The 22,989-nt window shown below is 38.8% G+C and overlaps 1 protein-coding gene across 3 annotated transcripts in view; it reads left to right on the top strand.

The window, feature by feature from the left end:
* SPECC1L (sperm antigen with calponin homology and coiled-coil domains 1 like) overlaps nucleotides 1–22,989 on the top strand; it is a 157,367-nt gene that overhangs the window by 34,349 nt on the left and 100,029 nt on the right. For all 3 annotated transcript variants that reach the window (XM_014797330.2, XM_087423844.1, XM_087423843.1), the window contains 4 exons: nucleotides 338–527; nucleotides 12,656–12,809; nucleotides 17,502–19,132; nucleotides 20,688–20,895. In XM_014797330.2, the coding sequence (XP_014652816.1) occupies nucleotides 375–527; nucleotides 12,656–12,809; nucleotides 17,502–19,132; nucleotides 20,688–20,895 (2,146 nt within the window). In that variant the 5' untranslated portion in view covers nucleotides 338–374. The remainder of the gene's footprint in view (nucleotides 1–337; nucleotides 528–12,655; nucleotides 12,810–17,501; nucleotides 19,133–20,687; nucleotides 20,896–22,989) is intronic.

The following is a 22,989-nucleotide window of genomic DNA, read 5'->3' on the forward strand; positions in this document are numbered from 1 at the left end:
TGCAGAATGGCTAATTCTCAAGGGCTAGGATGATTATTGCTTCATTAAATGCTAAAGATAATGTACAGTATATTCTGTTTAGCCAGTTCCGTTAGAGATCTAGGATATTCTTTTTACTGACTGAACTAGAACGCACAAAATAATTTCAGATTAGTAATACTCAAGAAGGAAGCACAGTAGAGTGCGTTCTGATTGGCAAGAATTTTTCAATTTTTATTTTCTGTAGCAACATCTTGCTTTCATTTTTATTTATCACCTGGTAAAATTTTTCAAAAACAAATTTCTAAAGAGCTTTCTTACAATTTTGTTCTCAGTATAATGCCATTTCTTTCCACAGATTTGCTTGTAAATGCATCACGAAGAGGTAGCCCAGAATGAAGAAAACAAGCAGGAGTGTTGGCTCAGTGCCTAAAGTGTCTGGGATAAGCAAAACACAAACAGTAGAAAAAACTAAACCTGAGAACAGCTCTTCAGCATCTACAGGAGGCAAATTCGTAAAACCAGGAACAGCAGCATCGTTGTCAAAGGTATTAACGTGGCAATGTTTGAATATGTGCTGGATTTTAGGAGGAGTGAATCTTAATATGATGTTTTATATATTAAATAAACATTATTTAGGGTTCACCCTTTTCTGATGCTGGGAACACATAGCCTTTGAAGAGAGTTCATGGTATGGTGGACTTAATTGGTGTGCTTGGTCTGTCTTTATGAACGAAACCAAATAGTAGACTTATACATGAAACAAATCATTGCGCACCTGCCTCGTGCAAGGCTCTGTGCTGGTGTGAGCTGGAGGTAGAGTCTGCCTTCAAGGAGCTTGTGGAGTAATGGTTAGAGGTGAGTCACATACACAAATAACTAAAATACACGCAAAAAAGTCAGATTCCCCGGAAGAGCAGGAAAGCAGTATAAACAGTTTCGAGTAGGAAAATATTGTTTCTAGCCTGGGGAGGTTTTATGAAAAGAGCATATGTACTCCATCTTAAAGGATGACCAGCAATAACATTCCTGAAACCCCTCTCTATTCTAACTCACCCCCTTACACACCATAAACTGTTACCCTTTTTCTGACAGCTGATCCAGTGTTAATCCTAGTTAAAATTGGGTGATATTGATTTAGTGAGAGCGTAACTAGTTTTCTTTACACTCCTTTAGAGCCTTTGCTCTTGTTATAGGATAGCGATTCATTAGATCATGGGCTTCAGGAGCAGACAGACCTGGGCTTCATAGGGCTGTGGTCAGGATGAAATGAGGGAATATGTAAAAGTGGTTAGCACAGGGTCTGGCACACAGCAAGCGCTTAGTAAGTGATAGGTAGTAGCATTTTTACTTGTTAGCTCTAGAAACTTTTCTCCAGCCCAAGATTGACTCCTGAAAATAACAGTCTTCCCGTGGGTATTCTCACTGTCTGTTGGTTTGGATCATCCAAGGGATAAGATGGCTCCAGGCCATTTTTCTGCTGGTTAAATCTTAGATGTCATTGCACAGAGGTTCACACAGTCGTTGTCTTCTACCCTTTCTCAGTCCAGAATTCATTTGTTCTTTGCTTGTTTGTTTTAGGATGTGGTATTTTGGGTAGAAACTTTGACTCTATGGAGAAAACCTAGAGAGGGTTTTTGCTATTCTGATAGGGAGAAACCAAGCACTACCTGAAACATGATCCATTCAAAAGCCTTTTGTCCATGCAGGGCTTTGATAGATGATGGCTTAATTATTTTAAGAAGCACCTCACAGGAACAGCTGATGAGGGACTTCCTTATATGTGTTGAAAGATCTAGCAGGAAATGCTGGTTTTTCTATTCCAGGGTTGTCACAGCTGAACCCGGACTTACTCCATGGGCTTGGAGATGCTCCCAGATTTTCTCCTTGCTATAGTCCTGATGAGCTGCTTTGTGTCATCCTATGGCCTGGAGGATGATACCAGGAGTACACCTTTGCCCTACTTCTGTTAGTCTGAATCAACACCCTGACTTATTTCCTTGGTGGCAGTGCTGCCACTCTTTTGTGTAAGAGAGCTGGCATTTTCAGACCTAACTGGTTACTCAGTTGCTGGGGCTGTCTTCGGAGTGGAGTGCCTGTGTGACTGGGTGACCTGTTATTTATGTGACTGGAAGAACAGGTTGAAACGTTGGCATTGGATGTGCACTACTGCCTTCCTTCTGTTGCCTCCTCGTCAGTGGCAGGCAGTGTCTTTGAAGGTTTACTATGGAGTGTGTACTGAGCAGATGTGTCAGATCTTCTGAGGCTTGGATCCAGAGTTGCTGGTAGTTTGGTCTTGAACAGTAAGTACTTTCTCATTGTGAAGCAGAACTGTATATCTGCTGTGTGCCAGCCCATGCCAGCTGTCCATAGCTTTGGTTCTGCTGTGTTGGCTGGTTTGTTTAAGTAGTTCTGTATGTGTGTGAGGAGTGGGGTCATAGAAGAGGCGAAGCTATTTGGGAACACTACCTGGACTAGAGCAATTGCTTTTACTTGAGAGAAGAAAAAAGTCTTAGAGTAGAAAAATCTTCAATAGAAATTGAAGTAAGAAGACACAGAAGGAAAGAAGAAAACAGTGAAAATGAACAGAAAAATTAAAAAGGTTTGGAGACCCCACAAACTTGTGTTATTTTATTTTTCTAAGTTTTCATATTTCACTGTGCTTCCCTAGCATATAGACACCTCTCGCAACTTGAATTCCTGTAACTGTGATGGAGCAGTGATGATTAACCAGATGAATGAAACATTTGGCTCTTTGTCATTTAGACACCATGCACATGTGCTCATCCACTCACGTGGACACCCACATGTATGTATCTGTCACTGCACAGTATTTTCATACTTATCGTGGCAGGGTATGGGGATATGTCTGTCTTTACCTCTTTCACTTCAAATGTTATTTGAGGCAAGATCTTGCTGAGAGGTAGAGGAAAGGACCCTTTTGATCCAGAGCACCTCGCTGCTGATTGGAGCTTTTGTAAATATAAAATGAAGCACTATTGCTATTCATAGTGAGTTTTGGGGAAATTGTTCCCACTCTTGTCAGTATCTGTCACATCTGGCTTGGGGCCTTTGTATGCTTACTTCTTCTTTGTCACAGCCAGTAGAGAGGATTATTTTCCGTGCTCTCCTACGTGCCTGCCCTTTCCAGGTTTCACACACTGCTCAGGTCTTCATGGTTAATCCTGGTAGAAGTAATACACTTTCTCATTGTACTGAGAATACTTTTTTCTAAAAATTGATAGACGGGAATTAATAAGCAGTTACTGAAGTTAGAATGTATCTAAATAATTAATGACTCTCAACAACTATTTGTGATCGTACCTCCTCAGTGTCAAAGTTAGTTAACAATATGATGGAGCAATCCATCTCTGAAACTTGAAAGGTAAAATTTTAAAACTGATCTTAAATTTTGAGATGAAGATGCAGACTATGAAACTTGGACTTTACCTTGAGAAGCATAGATATTTTGGTTGCAGTATTTCATTATTTGTATCGAGAATATACTAAATGATTTGTGTTTTGCATCTGTTATTAAAAAGTAGGCTAAAAATCTATTCCTTCATCAATTTCATTTTTTTGGACTGTTGATGGGTGATGTTTATGTGTGGGAATGCACATGTATTTACAGAATTGTGTGACAGAAGTTAAAAGAAATACGGAAAAATCGCAGAGAACCTTCAAGTAGCTTTGTGTAAAAGAGCAGCAAATTGGGAAGTGCAGAGTTGTTTTTACTCTTTGTTGACGTATAACATACATCCAGAAAAGTTCACAGAGCATCTGTGTTGAACTTAGTGAATCACCACAGAGTGAACATTCCCTGCAGCCACCACCCAGTTCAAGAAACAGAGCCCACCTGCACCTCAGCAGCTCCCTGTGTGTCCCCCTGTTAATCGTTGCCCTTTCCATCCTCTTCAGAAGTACCTACCATCCTGACTTCTAGCACCAGAGATTAATTTTGCCAGTTTTTGATCTTTATATAGAGGTAATCATACACCATATTCTTTTTCTCTGTGTCTGATTTCGTTAATTCAGTGATACGGTCATGATAGTCATCCATATTGTTCCTATAGCAGCGGCTCCTTCCTCATTGCTGATTACTAATCCATGGAATGACTACAAGTCCTTCATCTATTCTGCTGTTGATGGATGTCTGGAGTTTCCATTTTGTGACTATTAAGAATGATATTGTTATGATCATTTTTATAAATGTCTTTTAGTTTACGTGTGCACCATTTCTGTTGGCTCTATAACTAGGAGTGAAATTACTGGGTCATGGGGTGCACACTGTTCAGCCTTTTTTTTTTATATTTTATTTTATTTTATTTTTTTTCTCCCCCAAAGCCCCAGTAGATAGTTGTATGTCATAGCTGCACATCCTTCTAATTGCTGTATGTGGGACGCGGCCTCAGCATGGCCGGAGAAGCGGTGTGTCGGTGCGCACTCGGGATCCGAACCCGGGCCGCCAGCAGCGGAGCGCGCGCACCTAACTGCTAAGCCACGGGGCCGGCCCCTGAGCTTTAATAGATAATAATGCCAAATCATTTTTCAAAGTGGTTACTACTTTACACTCCTGGTTGCTGCACATTCTCACTTGCACTTATGTTACTCTTTTCATTTTAACCATTCAGATGTGTGTAGAGGGAATCTGAAGTGGCTGTAATTTATATTTGCGTTATCATCGATGAGATTAAGCACATTTTCATATCTTATTTTTATGTGTTTACTGGACATTTAGATATCCTCTTTTGTGAAGTGCCCGTTCAAATCACTTGCCCATTTTTCTACTGTGGTGTCTTTTGTATTTATCAACTTTTTTTTTGTGGTAAAATAAACGTAACATTTACCATCTTAACCATTTTTATGTTCAGTAGCATTAAGTACATTCACATTGTTGAGCAACCATCACCATCATCCATCTCCTGAACTTTTTGATCTTGCAAAACTGAAAGTCTGTACCCAATAAACAGCAACTCTCCATTCCCCCACTCCCTCCAGTCCCTGGCAGCCACCATTCTACTTTCTGTCTCTATGAATCTGACTATTCTAAGTACCTCATATGAATGGAATCATAGAGTATTTGTCTTCTTGTTACTGGCTTATTTGACTTAGCATAATGTCCTTCAAGTTCATCTACATTGTAGCATGTGCCAGAATTTCCTTCCTTTTTATTTTTATTTTTTTTAAATTATTTATTTATTTATTTTTTCTCCCCCAAAGTCCCAGTAGGTAGTTGTATGTCATAGCTGCACATCCTTCTAGTTGCTGTATGTGGGACGTGGCCTCAGCATGGCCAGAGAAGCGGTGCGTCGCTGGGCGCCCGGGATCCGAACCCCGGGCCGCCAGCAGTGGAGCGCACGCACTTAACCGCTAAACCACGGGGCTGGCCCTCCTTTCTTTTTAAGGCTGAGTAATATTCCATTGTATGTATGCATATTTTGCTTATCCATTCTTCCATCGATGGACATTTTGCGTTGCTTCCACCTTTTGGCCACTGTGAATAATAGATGTGAATATGGATGTGTAAGTATCTCTTAGAGACCCTGCTTTAAATTCTTTTGGGTCATATGGTAATTGTATTTTTAATTTTTTGAGGAATCACCATACTGTTTTCCACAGCAGCTGCACCATTTTCCATTCCCACCAGCAGTGCACAAGGGTTCCAATTTCTCCACATCCTCACCAGCACTTTTTTCTAGTTTTTTGATGGTAGTCATACCAGTGGGTATGAGGTGGTGCAGTGCCTTTTCTTGTGCTGATTTATAGTTCTTTACCTATTCTAGATGTTGAACCTTTTGTCATTTATACATGTTGCACGTATATTCTCCCACTTTATGTCTTCTCTTTCTGCTTCTTTAATGGTATCTTTCTATGAATGGAAGTTCTTAATTTTAATATAGTCCAGTTTGTTAATTTTTTTTTATGGTTAGTTTGTGTGTGTGTGTGTGTTTTGTTTACAAAATCTTTACCCATCCCAAGGTCAAGAAGATAGTCTCCTATGCTTTTTTCTAGGAGCGTTATTATTTTACATTTTATATTTAGATCTTCAAATCTTTCTGGAGTTAATTTTGGTGAGGAAGATCGGCCCTGAGCTAACATCTGTTGCCAGTCTTCCTCTTTTTGCTTGAGGAAGATTGTCCCTGAGCTAACATCCGTGCCATTCTTCCTCCACTTTGTGTATGGGACGCCACCACAGCATGACTTGATGAACGGTGCGTAGGTCTGCACCTGGGATCCTAACCTGCAAACCCTGGGCTGCCAGAGCGCAGTGTGTGAACTTAACCCCACTATGCCACCGGGCTGGCCCCTGGAGTTAATTTTTTAAAAGCTTTTTATTTTGAAAAAATTTTAACCTTAAAAGTTGAAGGACTAATACAAAGAATTCCAGTATACTCTTTAAGATTCCCTACATGTTAACCTTTTATCATGGCTAGTCATTTTCACTATATACATACATACATATGTAATTTTTTTCTTGAACTGTTTAGTATAAATTGTAGAGATAATGCTGCTTTACTGCTGAATGTTTCAGTGTGCGTTTCCTAAAAAACAAGGACATTGTCTTTTATAACCATAGTACTATTACAAAATCTGGAAATGAACATTAATAGAATGCTAGTATCTAATCTAGAGACTTCAATTAAATTTCACCAGTTGTGCTAATAATGTACATTTTAGCAAAAAAGAAGAAAATTTTTTTCTAGTCCAGGATTCAATCTAGGATCATGAATTCTATTTGGTTGTTATGTTCGTTGTTCTCTTAAATTTGGAATAGTTCCTCAGTCTTTGTCGTTTATGACCTTGACATTACCCAAAGAGTGTGAGCCAGTTTATTTGGTAGACTATTGTCCAAATTTGCTGTTTTCTTGTGATTAGATTGGGGTTATGTGTTTTTGGCAGGAGTCCCACAGAAGCCATGTGTCCTTGGCACTGCATTTTTGAAGGCACGTGACGTCAATCTACTCCATTCCTAGTGATGTTAACTTAATTTGGTTAAGGTGGTGTCTGCTAGGTTCCTCCACTATCAGGTTACTATGTTTCCTTTTATAATTAATAAATATCTAGTCAAAAATACTTTGAGACTTTGTAAATATTTTCTTTCTCATCAAACTCTCACCCTAGTTTTAGCAATTTTTGATAATTCTTTCCAGAATCAATTATTACTGTGATTTTTGCCAAATGGTAATTTTTTAATTCCATCGTTCCTTCTACATTTATTAGTTGGCATTCTACTATAAGGAAGAGTTTTTACTTTTTCCCCATTTATATATTCATTTATATTAGTGTGGATTCATAGATCCTTATTCAGTGAGCTGTCAATTGTTAGCATCATTTATTTTGATGCTAAGATTGTCCCTGATTTGGCTAGTGGGAGCCCCTTCAAGCTGGCTCCTGTGTCCTTTTGACATGTTCCTGTTATGTTTTGAGCAATTCCTTAATTTCTGTTATGATAAGTTTTCTACTTTTCCAGCCCCTGTTCTAGAATCAGCCTTTTCTTCAAGGCGGCCTTGTTCCTTTTAGTGGAGGATGGAACTTAAACAATCTAGAAGCCAGGTGTGCTCATTGCTTTTGAGTGTATTGTTGTTTCTAAGCCCTCTGAGGAGTCAGAGATAGGAAATACACGCATATACACACACACGTGCATACTCACATATCTGTATTAATTTCTGTATCTGTCTCTATTCATATATATTAAAACCTATGAGTTCACACTGATACTTCCAATTCCAGTTGACATACAAGCTTCATAGTAGCCTTTCCACTTTCCATAATTGTAATCCCTTTGTCCAATTGTGAGAAACCTGGCTTTCATTATCTATAATATATTTACTTATTTTCTCAATCCCGGATATACAGAAAATAGTTAGAGAATTGCTTACGCATACCACTGCAAAAAACAAATCTATCAGCTAGAGTTCAAAATTTACACTTTTTTGTCTTGAGCTTGAGAGTTTGAGGATTTATGGTCAAAATACTGGTTCCAAAGATATTTGGATTTCTCCCCCACCCCCACCACGTGTGGATATGTTATTCATTTGAAATGCTGTTGGGTCCATTTGTTCCTACTATGTTCCATTTTAGGGTTTTCCCCAGCCTTGTTTATTTTATTCCTTTATTGTGAGCGTGAGAATCACTGCCATGGTTCCATATGTCAGAACTATGAGAAGATGTGCTCTGAGAAGTGCCCTCCCCTCCCGCATTCCTTCTTACTCTGTCCCACCCACCCCTTGGAGGTAAACAGTCTAATGTGGTTTTTTTTTTTTTTAAGATTTTATTTATTCATTTTTTCCCCCCAAAGTCCCAGTAGATAGCTGTATGTCATAGGTTCACATCCTTCTAGTTGCTGCACGTGGGACTCGGCCTCGCGTTGGACGGAGAAGTGGCGCCTTGGGGCTTGCCCGGGATCCGAACCCGGGCCGCCAGCATCAGAGCGCGCGCACTTAACCGTTAAGCCACGGAGCCGGCCCTCTAATGTGGTTTTTGTTTATCCTTCCTTTGTTTCTTTTTACCGAAATGAGCAGATAACGTTTATATTTTTTAATTTTCCCTTTCTTACAAAAGTTGGCTTAATTAGATATACTTTTGCACTTTGCTTTATTTCACTTAATGTATTCTAGAAATCTCTCCATACCAATTTATAGCAGTCTTTCCCATTCTGTTTAATATTTCATTATATGGATGTACTAGAGTTTATTCAGCTACTTTCCTATGTATAGGCATTTAAGGTGTTTCCAATATTTTGCAATTAAAAACAATGCTGCAATGAATAACCTTCTACATATGTATTTTTGTATTATTGGAGGTGTGTCTTCAGGTTAAATTCCTAGAAGTGGGATTTCTAGGCAAAAGGTAAATGCATATGTAGCTTTGTTAGGTATTGCCAGATTCCTTGTATAAGGCTATATCAATTTGCATTCTTATGAGCAACTTGTGAGAGTGCGTGTTTCCCCACATCCTTCCCAACAGAATCTGTCATACTTTTTCATTTTTGCCTATCAGATAGGTGAGAAGTGGTATCTCAGTGTTGTTTAATTTGCTTTTCTCCTATTGTGAGTTTGACTGATCATCTTTTTTTTGTGTGTGTGAATTGATTGTATGTGATTGTTCGTTTTGCTCACTTTTCTGTGTGGTTTTGGTCTTTTCCCCCTTGGTTTTGAAGAGTTCTTTGTGTATTAGAAATGTTAGCCCTTTATCTGTGAGATAGTGCAAATATACTCTCCCAGTTTCTCATGTTTTTTTCCTACTTTGCTTATGATAATTTTTTTGGCCATGCAAAAGTTTTTAAAAAAATTTTTAAGATTTTAGGGCCGGCCCTGTGGCTTAGCGGTTAAGTGCGCGCTCTCCGCTGCTGGCGGCCCGGGTTCGGATCTCGGGTGCACACCGATGCACTGCTTCTCCGGCCATGCTGAGGCTGCGTCCCACATATAGCAACTAGAAGGATGTGCAGCTATGACACACAACTATCTACTGGGGCTTTGGGGGAAAAAAAAATTTTTTTTTAAGATTTTAATTTTTACGTAGTCAAATTTATTTTTTTATATTTATTTTTATTTTTTTAAAGATTTTTTTATTTTTATTACTTATTTTTTCCCCCCAAAGCCCCAGTAGATAGCTGTGTGTCATAGCTGCACATCCTTCTAGTTGCTGTATGTGGGACACGGCCTCAGCATGGCCAGAGAAGCAGCGCGTCGGTGCGAGCCCGGGATCCGAACCCGGGTCGCCAGCAGTGGAGCGCGCTCACTTAACTGCTAAGCCATGGGGCCAGCCCTAGTCAAATTTATTAATTCTTTGTTTTATCATTGAATCATAGTTAGAAAGCCTTGGAATTTATTTATTTATTTTTTGTGAGGGAGAGTCTCCTTGAACTAACATCCATTGCCAGTCTTCTTTTTTTTTTTTTTTTGCCTGAGGAAGATTAGCCCTGAGCTAATATCCGTGCCATTCTTCCTCTATTTTGTATGTGGGTCTCTGCCTCTGCATGGCTGATGAGTGGCATAGGTCCGTGCCTGGGATCCGAGCCTGAGAATCCGGGCCGCCAAAACAGAGCACGCTGAACTTAACCACTACGCCACAGGGCCAGCCCTTGGAATTTATTTTTGATATGATGTGAAATAGGGCTCATTCATTTTTTTTTCCTTTGTGAATATACAATTGACCTAGCACCATTTATTGAAAAACTGATTTTTTCTATACTGCTTCTTTGGTAATCAATCAGGTGTCTAATGTATGCGGTTTCTTTCTGGATTCTGTTCTATTCCACTGGTTTATTCATGTGCCAGTACTATACTATCATAGTACTTATGATAATTGCAGAGTTCTTGATTTGATGCTCTGATGTATGTTTAACCATTACTCAAAGACAGACTGTAAACAGAGAATTGTGACAATTAAGCCACTTATCACGTGACTATGTAGGGTGGTTTTCAGATGTAATTATTATGAATGCAACGAATGTTTGACTTATGGAGGAAGAAAAATTAGTTCGAAGATAATTTTAGCTTTTATTAACAGAATATACAAGATGATTTGAAAATATAAGAGTATGTTGAATTTATTTATGATTAATAGATGAGGAACAAATTGATAAGAAGGGAGGTGTAACTTGATTTACAATTTTTTGAATTGTAGTTGATGACCAATTCCATTAACAGAATCTAGTCTTAAAGAATATGAACAATCCTTAATGATTAATGCAATATCCCCTTTCCTTGGTATATAATCTAGATTTTTCACAATGTGACAACTCTAAATTAGGAAAGCTTAATTCTGTTTAATTCATTTAAAACATTAATCCTTTTTCTGCCTCTTTTGTAGTAAGACAGATTGACCTATCTAATGGTACATTTTAACTTAAATATATAATGATATTTTTTAACTTTCATAATTGAATGATGAGAACAGAATCTACTCTATATGGAGTCACTGACATTTAGCACTAGAAAAGTCTTGGGGCTGGCCCGGTGGTGTAGTGGTTAAGTTCACATGCTCCGCTTTGGCGGCCCAGGGTTCACCGGTTTGAATCCCGGGCACGGATCTACGCACCGCTTATCAAGCCATGCTGTGGCCACGTCCCACATATAAAGTAGAGGAAGATAGGCACGAATGTTAGCCCAGGGCTAATCTTCCTCAGCAAAAAGAGGAGGACTGGCAACAGATGTTAGTGGAAATTTTTTTATTTGTAGAAATTTGTAAATTTTTTTAATTTGTAGAAATGAATTTATTATGATTATCTGAACATGGCTCCAAATAGAAAGCAGTGTAAGTCACTTGGTTAACTTGTGTCTTCACTTTAATGGGAGAAAACATTTTGGTTCTTCTATTAAAAAGTAGTTTTTCTTTTTCTTTTCACAGATCTTTAACTCTTCTATGTTCTTTCTCATATCTAGGAGAGGTAAAAATAGATTTCTTCACTATTTTTTCTTAAGTAATAATTTTATACCCAATCTAATTATCCAGAGTGCTTGTTTTTTTTTTTTTTTTTTAAAGATTTTATTTATTTTATTTTTTGCCCCCAAAGCCCCAGTAGATAGTTGCATGTCATAGCTGCACACCCTTCTAGTTGCTGTATGTGGGACTCGGCCTCAGGATGGACAGAGAAGTGGTGCCTCGATGCACACCCGGGATCCGAACCCGGGCCGCCAGCATCGCAGCGCGCGCACTTAACCACCAAGCCACAGGGCCAGCCCAAGAGTGCTTGTTGTTTTTTTAAAAAGCTCATATTTTTTCAATCATCTTTATAAAATATAAATAAATATTACAAATGGGCCTTCTCAAGTAGTGTGATCATTTAGGCTGACTAACCCTCACTCTAACCATAAAATCTCTAGTTTTTTATTTATTAGGCCTTAAAAAAATCTCCTGTCAATTTTGGCTTAAATTAGACTACTAAAAAATAGATAAGGTAAGAAAATAAATTTAAGAATAATTTCTTTTAGATAATGGCTCCATCATTGAGTCACTTGAGAGCAATGAAGATTATTTCTGACTCCCAATGGTATTTTTCTCTAGAAATTGCAAGGTGGCATTTCTTGTGGCATTATAGAACTTTCCTGAGATAGCCCATGTGATATTGCTCAAATGATCTCTGTTTATAAGACATGTCCTAGATGGAAGAGTAACAAGGAGGATGTCTTTACTTTTCCTGTCCCTCACTAAATCTGACATATGTGGGCACACAGTGGGCTTCCGTAAAATCTTTGGTAACATATATGATTTTCATATTTTAAAAAGAAGTGTGTGGGGGCAGGCCCGGTGGCGCAGTGGTTAAGTGCGTGCACTCTGCTTCAGCAGCCCAGGGTTTGCAGGTTCGGGTCCCGGGTGTGGACTGATGCACTGCTTGTCAAGCCATGCTGTGGTGGCATCCCATATAAAGTAGAGGAAGATGGGCACGGATGTTAGCCTAGGGCTAATCTTCCTTGGCAAAAAGAGGAGGATTGGCATCGGATGTTAGCTCAGGGCTGATCTTCCTCAAAAAAAAAAAAAGAAATGTGTGGTTGTTTATAAACCGGTAAGAGATTCTGTTTCTGTAGCGCAGTGTGATGTGCTATTTGGTAACTGTCAGAAAGTCTTTGTAGAGCTCTAAAACTCAATATAAAAGTCAAGAGCTTTTTGTAGTCTCAAAATATTATTTAATCTTGCTTCATCTAGTCAATTTGTTATTTTCTGTTGCTTCTAGACCAAGAGCAGTGATGACCTTTTAGCTGGAATGGCTGGAGGGGTGACAGTGACTAATGGTGTTAAAGGAAAGAAGAGCACCTGCCCTTCTGCAGCATCTTCAGCATCTGCCCCTGCCATGACCACTGTGGAGAACAAATCCAAGATTAGCACAGGTATGGGTGGCATTCAGTCTAAGAGTTAAACTGCCTATTTGTTTGAGTAGGCAGAGTGCAGTGGTATTTAGGAGATTCTATCTAATTATAGAAAATTTCAAACATGTACAAAAGTATTTGGTATTTCAGCCCTGTGTACTCATCACCCATCTCAAGTGATGGCCAGTCCTAACTCCTTGACACCCACCTTCCCCCCTTAATTTTTTGAAGCAAATTCCATATGTCATATAATTTCATCCACAAATATATGCTTATCTTTGAAAGTAAGGATTCTTTTAAAAATATAATCACAATACTATTATCAGTCCTGAAAATAATTAATAATCATTCCTCAAATCATAAATTATTCAATAAGTATTTAAATTTCCAACGGTCTCATAAATATTACATATATATATTTACTGTCTGTTTGGATCAGGATTCACTTAAAGGTCGGTGTATAATCATTGCTGATGTGTCTTTTAAGGCTTCTTTTTTAAATTTCTGGGTTTACCGCCCCTTTTTTATTGCAATTTAGTTTTTGTAGAACTGGTTGTTTGACCTGTAGAGTTGCCCATGATCTGGATTTTTTTTTTTGGGGGTGGGGAGGAAGATCAGCCCTGAGCTAACATCCCTTGCCAGTCTTCCTCTTTTTTTGCTGAGGAAGATTAGTCCTGAGCTAACATCTGTGCCCACCTTCCTCCATATTGGATATGGGATGCCACCACAGCAGCATGGCTTGATGAGTGGTGTGTCTGTCTGCTCCTGGGACTCGAACCTGCGAATGCTGGGCCGCTGAAGTGGAGCGCACGAACTTAACCACTATGCCACCGGGCTAACTCCCATGATCTGGATTTTTTTTTTTTTTTTTTAATTGATATTTTAATGGTTTCTAACATTGTGAAATTTTTGGGTTGTACATTTTTGTATGTCCATCACCATATATATGACTCCCTTCACCCCTTGTGCCCACCACCCACCCCCACTGCCCCTGGTAACCACAGTCCAGTTTTCTCTGTCCATGTGTTGGTTTGTATTCCACATATGAGTGAGACCATGATCTGGATTTTGATGTCACATCCCCATGATGTCCTTGACCATGTTCCTTTGTTCTCTGTTTACTGTAAGTGTCATTGGATCTAGAGCCTTAATCAGGTTTCTTTTTTTTCAGGACTCCTTCCTAGGTGATAGTTATCCATCCATCAGGAGGCACGTTATTTCTTGTTGTCTCTCTTTCCATGATGTTGGCAGCCTTTGATGACCAATCCTAGATCCATTCATTCCCATTCTCCCATTCTTCTTCGTTCATTAGCAGCAGTTTGTCTTTAGATTTGATGGAGTCTGTAAATTAACTCATCCTATAGTCCAAGGAGTAATGCTGTCATATTTTACTTCTCACGCTTATAGAAAAAACTTTAAAACTTGCAGTAAGCATAAGATTATGTGTTTGTGATAAAGCTTATGAAAGCAAATTGGCAAAAATTATAGCAGACCTTCTTTTGTCATCTTTATTTAGGCTGTTAGCCCTTCTCTTGTGTATTAGACTTTTTCCAAGCTCAAGTTTACCTACTGTTCTCTCTCTTGCCTCGGCCTTCTGTGGATTCTTCCTTCTGTCCCAGGTCATGCCCCACTGTTAATTATAATAGCAATGTGGTATGATCCCCAGGAGGAAACATGTAAGTTCTTACTTTGTGCTTTATAGCCATTATTCCATTTTATCCTCTCTGTAGACCTGTGAGGTTGAGGCTATTATTATCCTCACTTTAGAGATGAGAAAGCTACACTTAGAAAGGTTAAGTATCTTGCCCAAGGACATGCATTCATTTCCCAGTAAATATTTATTGAGTGCCCGTTTTGTACCAGGCCACAAAGCTGATGGTGGAGCAAGGACTGAACCTTAGGTCTTTTACTCTCAAGCCTGAGGTTATCACCACCTTTAGTACTCCAGCTTGTGTGGTTAGAGGAAAACTAAATACTCGTATACCATCTACATCTCTTCCTATTTACAGCCTTTAGAATTTAGTGGGAGAGATCCCATGTGTTTGCTTATGTGGTTCCATGCTGACCAATGCCACCTGTCTTCTCAAGGCTGAATTCAGTTATCACACCCCTGGATCTATTGTCCCAGTACAACTTTGTGCATCTGTATTTGTTTGCTTGGGCTGCCATAACAAAATAACCACAACTGGGTGGCTTAAACAACAGAAATTCAGTTTCTTGCTATAGTCATGAGCTGGATGTTTCGGTTAATGATGGACTGCATGTATGACAGTGGTCTCATAACATTAGCCATATAGCCTAGATGTGTAGTAGGCTATACCATCTAGGTTTGTGTCAGTACACTCTATCATGTTCACACAACGACAAAATCACCTAAGGACGCATTTCTCGGAACGTATCCCCATTGTTAAGCAACAAATAATTGTATTCTGGAGGCTGGAAATCTAAGATCAAAATGTTAGTAGGTTTGGTTTCTTCTGAGGTCTCTCTCCTTGGCTCATAGATGGCTCCTTCTCATTGTGTCCTCACATGGTTGTCTCTGTATCTGTGTCTGTGTCCTAATCTCTTCTTATAAGGATACTAGTCATATTGGATTAGGGCTAACAAGCCCTTGTTAACTTAATTACGTCCTTAAGTTAATTACTCTGTCTCCAAGTACAGTCATATTCTGAGGGTAGTGGGGGTTAGGGCTTCAACATATGGATTTAAGGGACACAGTTCAGCCCGTAACAGCATCTTTAATTCTTCATCTGCTCTATCTTTACTTATTCCTGATGACTTCCCTAAGACCAATTCACTTGTCCGTATCTCAAATTCTTCTGTCTACTCACTTGTCACAATAATCCCAGAAGGGGAGCTTTTCTTCTTCATGTTCTGTCTCTTCCTTTCTTCTTGTTTCCTTACCTCTGCTTTCCTTTTGGGGCATTATCAATCCCTATGCTTGTTACTGGCTCCTTTTGTCTTTCAGACATGCACAGATCTTTTCTTTCTTAGAATGGTTTTTGGCTTAGATAAGAAGGATGGTGGTACCATTTACAGAAATTGGGAAGAGAGTTCATATTGGGGGAAAATGTTATACCATCTTTTTCCTGTTTTGGCCTCCATTTGCAATTGTTTCTCCTCATCCTGTTACTTTTGCCTTTGAAACCTGTTCCCGATTTATTACCCTTCTCTGTTCCTATGGAGATCTAGGACTTACTCCCAATGTCGGCCCTCCTGTACTTTTACTGTACTGCCTGCCCTCATTCCTCCTTCACTGGTCTTCCTTCTTCCTCATATGTTTCACTTAGCATTCTCTAGATCAGTTTCCATAAAAATGCTCTTTCCTTATGTTTCTTCCCTGCTCAAGAACATTTATTGAACATTTATTGCTGTGACTCACTGAATTTGCTCTGGTGTTCAGGGCCCTATAGAAACTTTCTCTTGCTGATTCCATTAACTGTGTGACCTTACTTTTCCTTTCTGGGTGCCATGCTCATTTCTACTTCCTCATCTTTGCCTGTCTTTTGGCCAGCCAGAATTCCCTGCCCTGCTCCACACCTGATCCCTGGAAAAATTAGTGGCTATCTTCCTATATCACATAGACCTTTTGCTCCCTGTTACCTCTACAGCCTGATGCCTGCCACATAAAGAACCAGTAGGTTCTTTAAAAATACTTATTGATTAGGTCTAGATCTTATTTTTTGAAGTAAAAAATATTATAATTATTTCTTAAGTGTTTATAGGTATTTAAACATATTCCTGTTCTTTTTATGTTAAACATATGATCATGTCAGTTCTTTTCAGGTTTAAAATTTTAACAGTTAAGTAATAGTGTGATTCATGCAGCTTATTTGATTAACGTGCCATCATTATTTAGCATTAATGCATCATCGTTTTCTAACATTTAGAGAGGCAGTATAGCTTACTGGTTAAGTTGCAGATTCTGGAGCCAGACTGCCTGCCTGCGTTTAAATCTTGGCTCATTCATTTATTACCTGTGGGATGTTGGCAAATTATTTAACATCTCTGCATGAGTTTCTTCATTTGTAAAACAAGATGATAATAATGAGGCTTGTGTAAGGAAGTGTTAATGTGTGTGTGTGTGTGTAGTAAGTGCTAAGTACATGTCAGCTGCTATTATTATAATTATTGTTATTGGTATTCTGTTTATGTGGCATTCTGTTGTGTGAAAACTTTTTGCATTTACTTTGATCATATTTTTTGTGTTTATTGTAGGTAGCTTAGATTTTTGTTTTGTCTGGAGGCTTCGTTTCCCTTCTTGCTCATCTGCGATCTTCCTTTATCATCTGTTTCTGCAGTTAGTTTGCTACCTGACTGGCTTATCCTAGCATCATCTTTGTCTAGCGTGCCCTAGAATATTATGCCCTGGCCATCTGTTTAAAGCCATGGTTTAGAATTCAAGTTAATGTGTCTAACTATTTTTTTAATATAACAGCTTTATTGAGATACAATTCACCTTCCATAAAATTCACCCTTTTAAAGTGTACAATTCAGTGTATACCTTTTTTTTTCCATGGTAATTAAAAGATGAATTATCTTCTCGTTTTGAGGAAACTGAATTTTACAGTAACCAGACCATAAGGCAAGATTAATATAGGTCATAGTCACTGTGTAGATCCCTAGATTTCATCTCATTAGACCTGGGGCATAAAGTAGGTGCCTTTTTATTGCTAATATTTTTGCCTTAAATTCTTTGTTTTAAACATGTAGGCACTAGTTCTTCAACCAAGCGGAGCACTTCCACAGGTAATAAAGAATCCAGTTCTACTAGAGAAAGATTACGTGAACGTACCCGACTAAACCAGAGCAAAAAACTACCTTCTGCAGGTCAGGGAACTAATGACGTGGCATTGGCTAAACGTTCCCGAAGTCGCACTGCCACGGAATGTGATGTTCGCATGAGCAAGTCTAAATCGGACAATCAGATCAGTGACAAAGCTGCTTTGGAAGCCAAAGTGAAAGATCTTCTCACACTGGCAAAAACCAAAGACGTGGAAATTTTACATTTAAGAAGTGAACTCCGAGACATGCGGGCTCAGCTGGGCGTTAATGAGGATCATTCTGAGGGTGATGAAAAATCTGAGAAGGAAGCCATTATTGCTCACCAGCCGACTGATGTTGAGTCCACTTTATTGCAGTTACAGGAACAGAATACTGCCATCCGTGAAGAACTCAACCAGCTGAAAAATGAAAACAGAATGTTAAAGGATAGGTTGAATGCATTGGGCTTTTCCCTAGAGCAGAGGTTAGACAACTCTGAAAAACTGTTTGGCTATCAGTCCCTGAGCCCAGAAATCACCCCTGGTAACCAGAGTGATGGAGGAGGGACTCTGACTTCTTCAGTGGAAGGCTCTGCCCCTGGGTCAGTGGAGGATCTCTTGAGTCAGGATGAAAACACCCTCATGGACCATCAGCACAGTAACTCTATGGACAATCTAGACAGCGAGTGCAGTGAGGTGTACCAGCCCCTCACATCAAGCGATGACGCCCTAGACGCACCCTCGTCCTCAGAGTCAGAAGGCATTCCGAGCATAGAGCGCTCTCGGAAGGGGAGCAGTGGGAATGCCAGTGAAGTGTCTGTTGCTTGCTTGACGGAGCGGATCCACCAGATGGAAGAGAACCAACACAGTACGAGTGAGGAACTTCAGGCAACTCTGCAGGAGCTAGCTGATTTACAGCAGATTACCCAAGAACTGAATAGTGAAAATGAAAGGCTCGGAGAGGAGAAGGTTATTCTCATGGAGTCTTTATGTCAGCAGAGTGATAAGTTGGAACACTTTAGCCGACAGATTGAATATTTCCGCTCCCTTCTAGATGAACATCACATTTCTTATGTCATAGATGAAGATGTGAAAAGTGGACGCTATATGGAATTGGAACAGCGTTACATGGATCTAGCTGAGAATGCCCGTTTTGAACGAGAGCAGCTTCTGGGTGTCCAGCAGCATTTAAGCAATACTTTGAAGATGGCAGAACAAGACAACAAGGAAGCTCAAGAAATGATAGGGGCACTCAAAGAACGAAATCACCATATGGAGCGAATTATTGAGTCTGAGCAGAAGGGTAAAGCAGCCTTGGCAGCCACATTAGAGGAGTACAAAGCCACAGTGGCCAGTGACCAGATAGAGATGAACCGCGTGAAGGCCCAGTTGGAGAATGAAAAGCAGAAAGTGGCAGAGCTGTATTCTATCCATAACTCTGGAGACAAATCTGATATTCAGGACCTCCTGGAGAGTGTCAGGCTGGACAAAGAAAAAGCAGAGACTTTTGCTAGTAGCTTACAGGAGGACCTGGCTCACACCCGAAATGATGCCAATCGATTGCAGGACACCATTGCAAAGGTACTGTTTAAGTAGATAAAATGTTCTGGATTAGCATTACGCAGATGCAGTACACAACATGCTTACTGAGACCCAGCATCACTTGTGTGGTGTGTCATTAGCTTTGTTTTTTTTTGTCATTAGCTTTTTTTTAAGCTGATCTTTTTTAAAGCTTGAGAATGGTTTTCTTTTATTAGGATAGAGTGAAAAGTATTCTTTTAATAATGTCTCTTACCTACTTGCATTTTGTTACTGTCATCCTGCCTGTGAGAGGATGGGGCTAGAGTTACAACTAACAACAGAATTTGTCCCTAGTTCTGGGTATACCCAGGGAGCATGTCTTGCAATTTTACATCTTCATCTCTAATGTATTTTGGTGTAAGAAAGATGGAGAGAGCCTGTATTCCAGTCTGTGGGATCATCAGTGTCTGCTAATTTTTACCCTGTTGTGGTTGGAGTTTTCAGAGTTCTTTTGTGAGTTAAAAATATTTTTGGATGTGGAGGCTCCTATTTCTTAGAAGCCTGTGGTTTGTTGCTGGCAGAGACCTTAGAGATCATTGATCCAGTCCCCTTGTTTTACACGCAGCATAATAGTGAGGGCTCAGTCAGAACTGCAGCCCAGGGTTGCAGGCACTCCGGTCAGGGCTCTGTGCCCCACATGATTGCTGATGCATGTTTATTTGCATGAGTTATCTGATTATTGTCTTACATTTTATTTCCTATTTTGGTGCAATGATTTTGTATAGTATATCAAAATATTAGTATATCTTTGGCCTAATATTTGAATAATTTAGACCTTAATTTTTTTAGTGATGACTTTTAGAGATACAATTTAGGAGGTGTGTTATTTGTTGGAGCGTATATATTGGGGGGCACTGTGAAGTAATACTTTTGCAGTGACAATATTTGAGAATTTTTTGTTTCCATTTTTAATTTGATATTAAAATTTTCACAAATCAGACTTCGGCTTTGTGGGAGAGCATGTTAATCATTAATCAAATGCATGCTTTCAGTCCACACTTTGGAGAAGGGAAAATTTCCAAAATTTCCTCATAAATAATGTAGTTTTGGTTTTTTTTTAAATTTTTTGTTTATTGCAGTAACACTGGTTTATAACATTGTATAAATTTCAGGTGTACATCATTATACTTCTGTTTCTCCATAGATTACATCATGTTCACCACCCAAATACTAATTACAACCCATCACCACACACGTGTGCTGAATTATTCCTTTCGCCCTCCTCCCTCCCCCCTTCCCCTCTGGTAACCACCAGTCCAATCTCTGTCTCTATGTGTTTGTTTATTGTTGTTATTAAATAATGTAGTTAAGTTCAATGATATGTCAATATAATTTCAGTCAGTGATGTAGCAACAAATTAGGCTTAAGGATAATACATAAAGTTGTATATTATTGTAGAGTGCTTTTTCATACTTTTCAATGGTTGTTACCAGGTCATTTTAGGTCATGCATAACAACTCACACTTAGCTTCCATTTGAAACAGTGTATACCTCTGTTCCAGAATTTCTTAGAACAACTCTTAGTTTTTTAAGCTGCATTATCAATTTTATGTAGGTAGAAGATGAATACAGAGCCTTCCAAGAAGAAGCCAAGAAACAAATAGAAGATTTGAATATGACATTAGAAAAATTAAGATCAGAGCTGGAAGAAAAAGAGACAGAAAGGAGCGACATGAAAGAAACCATCTTTGAGCTTGAAGATGAAGTGGAACAACATCGAGCCGTGAAACTTCACGACAACCTCATTATTTCTGATTTAGAGAGTAAGTGATGGGGGAACTTTTCATTCCTTTTTATCCTATCCATTTTAACATGTGGGAATAATTTCCACTCAATAACAAAGTAAAAATTAGTAATTCTGGCTGGTGCAGTAGTTCAAAGGCAGTAGCACAGTGGCTAGCAGAAATGTGTACATGGTAGTGTACTTCACACGTTAGTTGATAGTCTTTGGACTGCAGTGTTTTGTTCCTGAAGAAGAACTATTAGTGGAAGCATTACTTTAAAACTGTGCTTAATTATGGAAAATCATTTAAGTGAAAAGCTAATGGGGTTATTATTTTCTAGATCTTAGGAAAAGCCATTTATTATCTACTTCTAGTGATTGCAAGTATACTGAGACAAAAAAAATATTGATCCTTCATAATCTTATGCCTAAGGCACAGGTTTTTATTTGTTTATTTGTCTGATTTTCCTCCTTACCATGGAGATTTTATGATCTAGTAGAACTGAAACTCAGATTTTAAGTTGCTTTGTTTGCTTTTTAAAATAAAAGATTTTTTAAAACTATTTTGTAATTATTTCAGACTTATAAAAAAGTTGCAAAAATAGTACAAAGCATTTCTATGTAGAAAATTTGATGAGGAACAGGAATTTGCATGATCTTAAAATGTCTTCCCACAGACTGTTTATTATGTTGCAAGTGAGGAAAAAGAAACAACCAGAAATTGTATGGTGGAAAAATTGGGCAACACTTTGACCGGGTGATCATGTAAGTGACAGAGGTCAGGTACTGGACACAGTATCGGCTAGGCCGTAATTCTCTCAGCGGCATTACTTCAATTAATCGTAAAGAAACATTAAATAGACAAAAAATAAGAAATGTTTTACTAAAAACACAGGAATGGGTGGTGCTCTATTCCTCAAAAATGCCAATGTCATAAAAGGCAAAGGCTATGGAAAAGTTCCTAATTAAAGGAGGCTAAGGAGACATGACGATTAAATGCAATAGCTGTGTGTAGACTAGGTTCCAGTACTATAGGGGAACATGCTAAAAAGGATGTTATGACAAAATTGGAATGGATAGTAGATTAGATAAACATATCAGTATACATTTATGAAGTTGATAACTATACTGTGTTTGTATAAGAGAATGTCCCTATTCTTAGGAACCACACACTGAATATTAAGGGGTAAAGGACCATGATGTGTATCCTTAAAGGGTTCAGGAAAAAATTAGGGAGAAATAGGTAGAGGAAGACAGACAGGGATAGAAGATAGCAAATGATCAAACAGATGGATAAACTGTTAACAGTAGGTAGATCTAAGAAAAGCTGTTTGGTGTTCCTTATATTTTTTGCACATTTTTGTAAGTTTGAAATTATTTCCAAATAATACATTAAAAAATTGTTATGTATTCTTCGTTTAGATTCCTCAAATGTTAACAAATTTTCAGTTGTAATATACTTTAATGATATTCAAGTGAGGATAGGAGAATGGGAGTAACCCTTTGGATGCATTGGTTAAACCTTTTTAAACTTCTGGCTTGGGATACTGCTCCTTTGAGATCTAACAGTTTATTATTCCTTGATAGAGGATTGCTAGGCATTGAGCCGGATCCCCTGTGCTATGGATGTAGAGGAGGGGAGATGGGGAGGTTTGAACTGTTTCCAGAAGAGAGTGGGCCATTTGCAGAAGCCCTAAACGTGTCTTGCAGCAGTTCTGAGCTCTGGCTAGTTGACCCACCATCTGTAGACTGACCCCAGGGTTATTTGGAACATTCTAAGGCATCTGAATACTAAAGTAGTTGACTGCGGGACTGTGGAGCTCTTGGAGACGGTGATAGTCATAGAGGTGAATTTTCTTGTCTAAAGCTTTAAAAACTTTTAGTTTAACATTTATATCTAGTTTTTATTTCATTGTCCCTGAACTGAGAGGATTTATCTAATTTTACTACCTAAATATAAGAGGTTCTAAAGTTTTTCAGATTAACTTGGAAGTTCAGTGCATTTTCCATTTAATACTGATAATAATAGCCTTTTCCCTTGCAAGACTTTTGATTTTAATATGGAAAGAGTGACACCTTGTGGTAATTGGGGTAATAGCTAGAAAAGTGTTAGATGATAAGGATTCCTGGGGTG

This window comes from Ceratotherium simum, chromosome 35, assembly GCF_057802395.1.
Source record: "Ceratotherium simum simum isolate JZ-2026a chromosome 35, ASM5780239v1, whole genome shotgun sequence".
In the NCBI taxonomy this organism is placed as follows: Eukaryota; Metazoa; Chordata; class Mammalia; order Perissodactyla; family Rhinocerotidae; genus Ceratotherium; species Ceratotherium simum.